The sequence below is a fragment of the Hordeum vulgare genome, chromosome 2H, assembly GCF_904849725.1.
Source record: "Hordeum vulgare subsp. vulgare chromosome 2H, MorexV3_pseudomolecules_assembly, whole genome shotgun sequence".
Lineage (NCBI taxonomy): Eukaryota > Viridiplantae > Streptophyta > Magnoliopsida > Poales > Poaceae > Hordeum > Hordeum vulgare.
The window spans coordinates 330,497,117-330,509,217 of NC_058519.1; the positions used below are offsets into that span (position 1 = coordinate 330,497,117).

General features: G+C 50.7%; 1 protein-coding gene across 1 annotated transcript in view; it reads right to left on the bottom strand.

Annotated features, from left to right (window-relative positions):
* Positions 1 to 288: 288 nt before the first annotated feature.
* Positions 289 to 12,101, bottom strand: part of LOC123426194 (indole-3-acetaldehyde oxidase-like) — a 59,811-nt gene continuing 47,998 nt past the window's right edge. The window contains exons 5-10 of the mRNA XM_045109985.1: positions 5,718 to 5,936; positions 4,167 to 5,132; positions 3,903 to 3,995; positions 3,689 to 3,787; positions 954 to 1,143; positions 289 to 757 (exon numbers count right to left, since the gene is read on the bottom strand). Coding sequence (XP_044965920.1) covers positions 540 to 757; positions 954 to 1,143; positions 3,689 to 3,787; positions 3,903 to 3,995; positions 4,167 to 5,132; positions 5,718 to 5,936 — 1,785 coding nt within the window. The 3' untranslated portion in view covers positions 289 to 539. The remainder of the gene's footprint in view (positions 758 to 953; positions 1,144 to 3,688; positions 3,788 to 3,902; positions 3,996 to 4,166; positions 5,133 to 5,717; positions 5,937 to 12,101) is intronic.

Consider the following 12,101-nt stretch of genomic DNA (forward strand, 5'->3'; position numbering starts at 1 on the left):
TCCAGCCTTCAGGTCGCATCATCTCCCGATTCAGACTGCCAGGGCGTGTTAGAGTACGCAACACGGACGGCACCTCAGCTTGGAGTCCACGGAAAACTTCTACTAAATAGATAGTTTCCATACGTGATTATGTTGTAATCAAACTATGTAATACTTCTGCTGCTATAAATATACGAGGAAGCCAGCCGAGGCACCTTTACACCTTTACAAGGATGATGGAAATGCCTATGGCAATTTGGCAAACTTAGAAAAAACATATGCGAATCTGACTGGGTGGCAATGTTGAGCTAAAGTCAAACGGTTTGTATTATGTGTTAGTCCATGAGTTCGGGTTGATGGATTCAACAATTTGATAGATTTAGAGGGAACACGAATTTGAAGTAGGATGACAACATAATAAAGTAATAAAGTAATAACACAATGATCGAAGAGCTGGAGTTGAGAGGCTCGTGATAGATCCATTTGTTGGCCCGTGACAACGCATGGACGTTCTATTAATAATTATAATTTACTTTGCCAGATGTGAATTTCGTCTGTATTTATTTGGAACCCACTAGAGTTTCCAAATACTTCTCCACATTGTCCAAGCCACACAACTCCTTCACCACAGGCATGATTGCTGGAACTTCCAACTCAAAGAAAGAAGGCGAAGATGATCCAGACCCAGAACAGTGTAGTTCCTTCCTTGCTGCAGCAATTGCATCCCTTGTTGCGCAGTGAACTGAAGCTGCAAGTAGCAAAGGCGGCTCCCCAGATGCTGCAACAAATACCAAGTCAATAAGGCAAAATAAATAAATACATAAATGATCTCTACCAAATGTTCTGAATAATAATTTTTATTTTTGAACTTAATAGCATCTTATCCCTGCTAGGAGCCCAGAAAGCAAAATACAACTACGAGTATATGTTTGTTATATGACCAAACATGCCAAACCAGGGGAGAAACCGAATACCTTTCGAAGACAGCACTCTCTTCTTGTGAAATCCACTGTTGAGCAGCTCAACATTAAACTGTTTAGGGATGGTGTCCACGGTTGGGATCTTGTATGTCCAAGTCCCGTCAGAGACAATCAGCCCATCCGAATTGGTCACATATTCCTCGCTCATGAAATACCCAATTCCCTGAACAAAGGCCCCTTCCACCTGAAGTGCCATAATAGGACAACAACAAAAAATATTAAAACACCATTAAAAACAAGACATATTCACTTTGACCACAGCCACCCGCACTTGCCTACCCGACTGGCTATTTTAGCTATTCTCTCTTCAACCTTCCTCTAACCTGAAATAGTCGTACCGCTCCCCCTTCAAAGAAAGATTTATTTATTCTCTAAGCTAGCTAAAAGCCCGAAACATCAAAGCAGTGTTGGAGGCTGATTGAAAATTTTGGATCCCTATGTGCTCGAGTCCTAAGAGCCAAGTACTACCCTACAGGAGATATACTCAACTGTCAACTAAAGAAGGGGTCGTCCTATGTGTGGCCGAATTTGGGCGGGAGTCCAAACTTTTAAGAAGGGTTGTATCTAGAGGGTAGGCAATGGAGAAAAGATAAATATATGGGCTGATTGCTGGATCCCGAACAGTGCATCTAAGAAAATCTTAACTGTACGAGGGAACCAAGTACTTACCAAAGTGAATGAGTTGATTGATCCGATCACAGGTGAATGGGATGAGGCACTGATCCGGGAGAATTTCTGGCCCATAGATGCTGGACGTATATTGCAAATCCCATTATATCAGACTATGTTGCTTGGCATCTCACGAAGAGTGGCATCTTTTGTGTACGCTCTGCCTATTATAAGCAGTGAGAAGCGAACTATGATACAGAAGATGGTGGCCTGGCTCGCTACTCCACAGCGCCGCACCCAGTTTGGAAGAAGCTTTGGAGTATGAAAGTTCCAGCGAAAGTAAAAAAAAAATCATCTAGAGATGCTTGCATAATGCAGTCCCCTGCCGAAGTATCCTAATGAATCGCCATGTGGGAAATTTGTCCCAATGCCCATATTGCATTGACGGAGCAGAGGATCTACTCCATATGTTGTTCCAATGTGCGAGATCTCAGGCAGTGTGGGAAGCGCTAGGAATTGCTGCTGATATCAACTTTGCTTCTGTAACTGATCGTGCAGGTACAGCGGTCCTAGAGTTCATTCTCTGTGATGAGTCTTATGGGCGCCACTACTCTGGTGGTATAGAGTCGTCGGAGCTCATTTCTACATGTTGTTGGTTCCTATGGTGGCAACGTAGAGAGTATGTGCGAGGGGAAGTGATTCTATCTACAGAACGCATGGCGATGACGGTGGTTGCTCTAACGATCAACTATGTGCGCGGTGCACAATCCAAAACCACACCCAAGACCAATACATGGCCGTTATACTTGGGCAGGTCAGCTAGTCCTAAATGTTGATGCTTCATTCATAGAAGGAGATTATACTAGGTCTTGTGGTGCTGTCATCCGTGATCATCGGGGATCTTTTATGTCGGCGTCCACAACAAGATTGGAACATGTCGCAGATGTCTTCTCGGCAGAAGCGGCAGCTGTGCTTGAAGGTCTGAAGCTAACAAGAGATACAGGATACCAAAACTTGGTGGTGAGATCGGATAATATTACTGTGGTGGATGTAATCAGGTGGAATGAAGGCTATTCCATGGTAGCAGCGTCAATCTTTGATGAATGTCGTAGTTTCCTAGAAGATTTCGGGAAGTTTACTTTTGAGCATTGTATTAGGGAGTCAAATTCTGTAGCTCATGAGCTAACTAGACAGGGTCGTGCTAATAGTCCATCTCGATGGGTTGATGCCCCGCCTAATTTTATTATAATTCAGTTGGCTGACGATATATCTATCCTTTGATTAATAAAGTAAGCTTTCCCGTAAAAAAAATGCCCGAAACATCAAAATGAAATGGGTTTCTATATCCATCTCCGTGGACTTAAAGAAATGAACAATCAATGCCAAAGACTAAGCACCAGACCGTAAACCAATAGAAGATAGCATAAAACATAAATAATGTACTTCATCCGTTTCTAAATATAAGCCCTTTTAGAGATTTCAATATAGATTACATATGGATGTATATAGACGTATTTCAGAGTGTAGATTCACTCATTTTACTTCGTATGTGGTCCATATTGATGTTACAGTATATGTGAATTGCACTAGCCCTTTCCATCAGTTCGGACTTTTGGTTGCGTTGGCTAGTGCATGAAGCTTAACATGGTATCGGAGCTAAGGTCTTGAGTTCAAGTCCTTTGTGTCCACGTAGAGGCCTCTTGAGTCACACGTGAGTTTTGCGCGCCGTCGTTCTCTTCCGATTGCACGTATTAAAAAATTGCTGGTAGCCCTTCTTTGTGTCCACATAGAGGCCTCTTGAGTCATACGTGACACGTGTTGACTTGTCTTCCCCTTCACACGTGAGAGGAGGTGTTACAGTATATGTGGATTACACTAGCCCTTTTCATCAGTTCGGACTTTTGGTTGCGTTGGCTAGTTCATGAAGCTTAACAATTGGAACCTCTAGAAAGGCTTATATTTAGGAATGAAGGTAGTAGGTCTGTAGCAACCAATGCAACTAGTACGTCGTACAGTACTAATTACTTGATGACCTGCTATCTGAAATGACTCGAAGATGCATCTTTGGAAAGTGAACAATATAGACAGGTTAGGGTAGAATTGAGAAATATTACACCCACCTGCCCCATGTCCACTGCAGGATTTAAGCTCTGACCACAGTCATATATAAGATCACTACGCAAAATTGTAGTTGCTCCCGTGAGAAGATCAATCTCTACCTGTAAATACCCGCTATGAATATCTTGATGTATGTAAAGGCTTGTGTATTTCAAATTTGTACATCTATAGCAGCAATTTACTAGCAAATCTGAAACTAAAGTAAACTAAGGATACCTCACTAGCAGCAGCTCCATAGTTTAGGTATGAACCAGAAGCCCCAGGAATGTAATATTCTCTTGCTGACAAATCCACACCAGACATTTTTGCCTGCACAGCGAAACATCGCAACACCTTAGAATCATTGAATACATTACTGAGTAATGTAATAGCACACACGTAACTATAGAAGCCAATGATGTACACATTTCTATGGACGACTACTTTCAATACCATCCTGATAATAGTTGCTATTAACTGAAGTTATCATGATATCAATACCTGTGAAATTAGTCCATCCCATGAAACTTTGCCTTGTTTTTCTTGCAATTGCTCCTTGAGTGATTTCAGCCTGTCAACCATGATATTACAGGCAAGTCGAACTGCTTCACAGCTGCATTCTGATGTGGTACTCCCTGTGGTCCACCCTCCCTGTACCACACTTAACGTGTCTGCTTGAATAACTCTTACTCTTTCTAACAGGTCTTGGCTTCGATCAGCCCACAACTGTCCAAGACCAAATGCTGCCATCTGCTTCACTTTTGTCCAAAGCCCCTGGCCTAACTCAATGCCTCCAACTTCAACAACAATGGATCCATCGTTAAGAATAGACACTTTTCCAGGTGTTGGTCGAGATGACACTTTATGCACTATCGGAACAAAAGAAAGTCCCCTCTTTTTCCACTGGCTGGTTCTGTTAAAGGTCTGGATCATTTCTGAACGATATTGGTAATTTGCTGATGTAGTCAACTGATTACAGATAGAGGGAAGTGTATACCCCAAGGCATTTTCCATGCACTCAATGTGAAACAAAGCAAGGCTCTCCACTGTGTGAATATTTCTATGCCTTACCAAATTAGCATCAGTAGCGAGAGTTGACGCCACATGCTCAATAATAGCTTCAGCAACATAAGAACCTTGCACTTCTCCAGGGCCCCTCATTGCAGACCGTGTTGAAATGTTTGTTTTGCAAATCTTTGCATCATATGAAAAGGAACCCCAGTTATATTTCTTAAGCGCCTCTATGAAATTATGAGGAATAATTGGACTAATATCCATGGTCATTCCTGCATTTATGAACAAATCTACATGCAATCCTGTGACCTTCCCATCTGATTTGAATCCTATCGAATAGCATATTTTCATGGGATGCCGACCTCCAGTCATTATCATGTCAGTCTTGCGATCCAGATACATTCGAACAGGACGACGCAACTTAAATGCTGCAAGTGCACAGGCTGTCGCCACCTATAATTAACATACATGTAATAAGCGTTCCGTTCTTTATGCTAACTGAATAAACTATTAAACATAAGTGTAGATTAAAAGGCTCGTGAAGCACTGAACTTAACAATGTTTAAATGAGTATGTTCTTCAAGTTTTTAGCACTTTAGCAGCAAGACTGCACCACCCCTGCCTCCTCCTATATGTAGCACTTGAAAACTTCATATGAAGTATGTCATAAGAAAATGGCTAGATCAGAAGGAATCTTGTTAAAAGAGACAATTCGGCTTCAATATTCGGTATAACAATATGCTTTTAGTTCTGTTACAGCTGAAGCAATCTGTATCTGTATGCTTATAAGGTGAAGATATGTACAGATGTTCTATCTTCTTATTTGGGTGTGAGGATACTCAAAACTTCAGGATCACGGCTTCTGCAGTTTAAAGCACAACTGATAGTTGGCAAACACAGCAGAGTTGAACATGCAACAGCACTTACCTAATTTACTATTTGTACTTCACAGAAAGTGTTAAGCATATAATCTGACAGAAATAAGGCATGGTCTGCAGCATTTCAAAAGCTGTAAGTAATGATGGTATCGACACTTACTGGTAGTGATCTAACAGCTTTTCCTCCGAAGCCACCACCAACTCTTCTAGTGATAACACGAACATTGTGACAAGGTAAACCGAGGCATGTTGCAATGTTATTTTGTGCTGCCTCAGGGCACTGACTTGAGCTATACACTACCATGCAGTTATCCTCATCGGGTATGGCTAGGGCAGTTTGTGTTTCCATGTAAAAGTAATACTGTGAGTTCAGCTTCACCTGCACCAAGTGTTTGTAGCACAATGTGACTATATCAAAGATATATAAAGAAGAACTGAACCTTATAAAAAGATATATAAGAAAGGACTAACCACCTATCAAGAGGGGGGGGGGGGTGATATGTCAATTGTTCAACAATTGTGGAGGTTGAGATTGGAAGGTTAGACAAGCAAACAACTCACAAGGTAGGGAGATACAAATCACAGGAAAAAGGAACATAAAAGGGAGGCACACTCGCAGCATCCATTTATCGTAAATTACTCTAGGGGCACTAAGGGTGATTCAGCATTGCAGCAATAAATAATCTTTACTACTCCCTCCGTCCCAAATTTGTTGACTTGGATTTGTCTAGATACGGATACCTAGACATGGTTTAGTGTTAGATACATCAGTATCTAGACAAATCTAGGTCAAGTAATTTGGGACGGAGTTTTTTTAATATTATAAAGGGGAGTTAATGCCATTATGTAGGTTGGTGAAGCCTCCCCTTTTGTCTTGGTTTTTTCCTCACTGATCCCCCTTCCACCGATTTTTTTCCCTTACTAATAGTTTTGTCATTTTCTATGCACACCGATTTGTTTTCGTATCCATACCATAGAGATGTTTCTGTTGGCGTTCTGGGAACCGGGGTACCCAGCCTTCCTGCCTGCGGCCCAGGGCTGGCCCATTACATTATCACAAGATTAGCAAGGAGCAGCCCCACCTCGAACCAGGCCCTCGTGAGGGCCCAAGCCTCACGAGGAGGAGGAGCGTCAGGACCCGCAGGGGACCTCCTCAGAACCCCTCCAGAGCAGCGGATATTCCGAGGCAGGGCCAGGCCTCAGGAGTCAAGGGTGACGCCAGGAAAGGACAGGCGAGCAGCAGATGGCAGGACGGGACAGTTTCCCCTTTGGGGCAAAGGAGGCGGGGGGGTACAGGTTTCACAAAGGCATCTTCCAAAGGTTTCCCTTCCGGTGCAACAAAGCCGCAGTCTACCACCAGTAGGGCAAACATCATCCACGAGCCCGTCTCTGTGGCGCAGGCAATTACTTTGCAGGCGAAGACCACCTTTGGGCTGGGGAGCATGTTCCCCTGTTCCCCTTCAAAATTGGCCGCTGTGGGATCCCTTACTGCCGAAGCTATGAGGGAAGAGGACCCAGGCCTTCGCTATAAACAGTGAAGGGAGGGTACTTGACAAGGGGTGGGAACCCTAGAACAACACACTTAGCCCCTTGGCCTCCGGAGGCACGAAAGCACTGTACTATCTCGCCCATCAACCTCCGTCAAAGGCAATCCAACAAAGCAGGAGTAGGGTTTTACGCTTCACAGCGGCCTGAACCTGGGTAAACCGCTGTGTTCTGAGTTCCCCTCGCCGTCGAGTGAGTCCCTCATCGTCTCCATCGAGTAGTGAGTTAGGCGAGGCGAAGCAAGGGAGATCTTCGTACACGCCCCTGTGTTCGAATCCTTAGGGTTTTGCGGAGCCCGAAATCCGACATTTGGCGCGCCAGGTAGGGGGCGTGTCGAGGCTTCCCCCAAAGTTCGTATCGCCACAACTGACCGCGTCCATGGCGGGGAAACGACAAGTCCGCACGGAGAGACGTGCTGCCCGCGTGGCGCGGACGGCATGGGCAGGCCACGGCGCCCAGCTGCCACCATCCACCCTGGCGCCCGACGGCCATGCTGGGCAGACTTCAGGCGAGCACCAAGGTTCGCCATCGTCGCCAACCGTGCAACATCCCCGCGTCGCCCCGGCTCCTCCGCGCGCCTCGCTGGCGCCTCCCCTCATCCGCGCCTGCCAGCACCCGACGCACAGGCATGTCGCACCTCTGGTGGCATATGAGCTCAGGCGCCAGCGCACCGCGCGTGGCCGCCGCGCCAAAGGTCACGCGCGCCATCTCGGGTTATCCGCCGCCGGAGAAGCCCGACGTCGTCCCTACGCGAGCCGTGCTCACCAGCCCGCGCCGCCGGGACTTGCGACAGAAGGACCGCGCGAGCGCGCCCGCGAGCGCATCTCAAACCTCCCCCACGGCTCGCCCCCGCAGGGGATCCGTCAGGAGCAGATAAGGATGCGAGACTCGGCTCCACGTGGAGGGCGTCACCCAGCGTTCCCCGGCGTGCTCCCTGGAGCAAGGAGAGAGCATCAGAGGCCCGACTACATCAACCCTCGAGGGCTCACGTGAGCCGGCGACAATCACACCGGCCCGTCTACGCGCCGCCAGGGAGACTCCGCGGGCCATCACTACAACAGGAGGCGCGAGCGCGACCATGCGAACCACCCCCGCACCAACAGGTATGAACAACGTTGTGGGGGCGACCCAAGGGGGTGGCTCCACGAGGGTGCCCAGCGCGGGTACGCTCGTGAGGCACACCTGCTGGCTGGGAGCTGCCTCAGGCAGGCGTCTGGGTCTGGGGACCGGGGACCTCTCGCCTTGGACAGGGTGGACGCACCCTCATGTCCAGGTCGAGGGGCCCCAGCCTGGGAACGCAGGGTGGAACATGCGCCCGTGTTCCCGGGCCAGACGAACCCAACCTGGGGACCAGGAGTGGTATACTTGCTCCCGCCCCCGGGGCGTGCGACGCTCACTTGGAAACGGAGGGTGGAACACACGCCCATGTCACCGGTGCAAGCTTCGTTCGATTACCAGCAGGTGTTCGGATACCCGTCGCTGCCCTTAGGCTGGGCCAGACCAACCTGGGGGTGCGGCCCAGGGTATCAGCCAGGAACCTCGGGGGCTCCAGCGAGGCGCGCTGGGGCACCGCCCCGGGGATCCCGCACCCGCTGCTTGGGCGAGTCTTCCGGCCGGAGGGCGCAGGGGGCTCCCCCCACGCTCAGGAGCTCGCTCAGGGTGGGACACGCTACCAGCCTGGGGATCGCGAGTGGGGCGCACGCCCATGAGGCGTGGAGCCCTCAAAGCATCCCCAGGCTCCGCATCAACCCGTAGCACCTTGGCGCAGCTCCGCAACGCCCCAGCGCCACCACTGCATCGACTCTTCATCGTCCTCCAATCCTTCCGGAACCTACTTCATCCCGTGACACTCACGTAATAACGAGCCGAGGCTGTATACGCCCAGGGCCCCCGAGGACGCGGAAGGGGTCCATCCCACGTTGGTGGGGAAGACGAAGGAAATCAACGCAGTCCACCAATGACTTCCAGAATCAGAAGCCTAATGCCTCGGGGGTAGGGACACTCGCGAGGCCAAAGCGTCCTCGCGACCTCCCAGATACACCCCCACCGTGAAACTCTCACGTAATAACGAGCCGAGGCTGTATACGCCCAGGGCCCCCTGAGGACGCGGAAGGGGTCCACCCCACGCCTAGTGGAAGACCTTAGCTACGCGCTGGGTGGAGACGGAGGCGGTGAATAGTTAGGATGCCGGACACGGTTTCTTCTTGTTCCTTCATTACGTTTTAAGCTAAGGCCCCCAAAGGCCTTTCCTTTTCTGATTGTATCCCGTCAAAAGCCCGCGAGTTTTCCCAGATTGACGTTTTGAAAAGAAAAAAAAAGGTGGGGATTTCGTTCTTGTGTTCTCTCGTCTCATCGGACCCGTGTTTTCCTTTTCCCCTTTGCTTTGATCGATGTTTCGCGGGAACCTCGAGGATCTTCGGTCCTTCCGGGGCAATCGCAGAGAGGGGTGGAATGCGGAATCGCTCGAGCGCCAGAAAGGAGGCTCATGGGTCCCACCTCAGGAGCCTTATCGGTCATAATGCCACTCGCCACTACCGGCGAAGACTTGGTCAGCACCGGGGGTGGCGGGGCCCCGCCCAGGGAAGTGCGAGCTTCGCTAGGGCAGGGATATGTGCGGGACTGGGGTCTGACGACGCAGAGTGGCTTGAGTGTCAAAGGGGGCTCCTGAGCAGCACGCCTCGGGGGCCTCACTGGTCACAATGCCACCCGACCCCCAGGGCGTCGGGGCTTTGACCCGTGAGTAGCCTTGGTAACGGGTTGCACCGCACGGAGGCGGAGAGATGAGCGAGACCGGGACCTGCAGACACAGAGTGCCGGAAAGGTCTGCAAACCACCCCAAAAGCAAGGAGACATGCGAACGAGCCCACGCTCGCAGGACAAAACGCTAGCACTGCAACATCTCAGGCTGGCAACGACCGCGGCCAGAATAAAGGCGTCACGCGAACAGCGACACCAGGAAACATGTCAGAAGGCACCTACCCGACACGACCTAGCTGATGCTAAACTTAACACAGGATCCTATCAGGACTACAGGGCTGAAGCTCATGAGGGCACGTCCTCATCGGGGCCCATGTCGCGGTCCTCTGGAGCAAGCCTGGCCACCAGGTCTACTACGTGAACCTCGACCCACTCATCCAGGGCGGCGCGGACCGTCTCTGGCACCGGATCCAGCACCGGAGCGAAGTCGAAATCAGGGTCAAGGCAAAGAATGTGACTGAAGACATCCGAGGCAGCTTGACCTAAAAGGTTGTGGCTCTTCTCCTCCGCGAACGCAAGGGCCTTCCCGGCGCTCGCCTCAAGACGCTCCACGACACGACAGAAAAAGCCCAGGTACCCGGAGTCGTCGGGAATCAGGGGACCAGGAACGCCTTTTCCACAGATGTCGCCCAGGGCACGGGAAACCCTCCGCTCAAGGGACTGGAACATCTTGGAGCGTTCAAATTGGAGGCCGCGAGCGCGGGCGGCCTCTTTGGAAGCCTCTTCAACCAGGGAAGACGCACCTTTCACTTGTTTGCAGATGTTCAACAGCTTACCCTCGGCAATGGCCTGCGCGTCCAGCGCGGCCTGTCGGCTTTCCATTTCCTGATCCAACCTCCTTCGGAGGGCGCTGACCTCATTTTGCAGGCAGTCATGGCGCCCGAGGAAGCGGGATTCCTCGAGCTTCAACTTCGCGCGATAATCCAGGAGAAGGGAACGACGGGCCTTCGCCACCCTCCTGTCGACTTCCCCCTCAAACTTCGCCTCACGAGAGGCAAAGGACTCCTCGGCAAGAGATAGCAGGCGCTCCCGCGTCTCTAAACGCTCCTGCTCCAAGCACTGCTCCACCTCTTCAAGCACCAACGAGTCGGCAGACGCTCTAGGATCGACAAGGAAGGATTCCGCTGCCCCCCCCCCCTCGAGGAACTGTCGGCGGAGCTTGCGCTTCGAGGCGGGCGATGAGGGCGCATAGCTCCTTGTGACGCTCAAGCCGCTATGCCACAACCTTCAAGCGTTCCACCTCTTCGTTAATTTGAACTTGCTGACCCGCCATCCGGGTGTTCTCAGCATCGATTTCGCGATGTATCTTGGCCATCTCCTCCCGTAGTTTTGCCAGCTTGGTATTGACTTCCTCATGATTGTTAGCCATCACGGCAACTGTCACGAGTTTTGACATCTCGACCATCAGATCCGTCATGGCTTGGGCTGGCGTCTTTCCAGACCCGCTCGCTCCATTGGCGGTCGCCGCATCTGGCTGATTCTGAGTCGTCGCTGCACCCACCATGTAGATGGCGACTTGGTAGGTGGCTCTTGCGGACCTTCAGAAATTCCCGCCTCAGGAAAGCCCCCAAGCCTTCCCTCATAGAGAGGGCAGATCGAATCTGTGTCCCCCATGGATGGCTCGCCGTTTGAGTTGACAGGGGTGTCTTCATCAGTTGCCGGCTCATCCGGGAGGCCGACCCTGTTATGACCGGTACAACGTACCAACGAAGGAGGCCCAATGGGCAGGGTTAATTACGGGCTTAGCCCAAGTTATCTTACCTATCTTAGAGTCCAAGTTAGAGTCCACGTTATCTAGGGTTTAGTGGAGGCTGTCCTCCTATATAAACACATGTACCCCTTCGATATTAAGCAGACAATAAACAGTATATTCTGTTGTCGTCTCCCTCAAGAGACGAGAGCCCCAAACCCTAGCCGCCTCTCTCATGCTGCGACGGCGCCCAACCGCCGGTGCCGGCGTCCCCAACCTCGCAGCCCGCACTTCCACCCCTACAACCTACGTCCGAGACCTGGTAGAACCCTAGCCTCTACCAATTTGGTATCAGGTAGCTTGGGTTCGATGAGTTTGTCGGACATTCCCACCATCACCGCCGCCGCCACCACCGCCTTTCCCGCCACCTCGCAACAGCCGCCGCCGCCGCACCACTTGCCGCCGCCGGCCACCTCAGGTCCGGCCGCCTCCGGTCCCGCGGCCCTGGCGGCCAAACCCGCCCCCATCCTCTCCCCGGCGGAGATGTCCTCG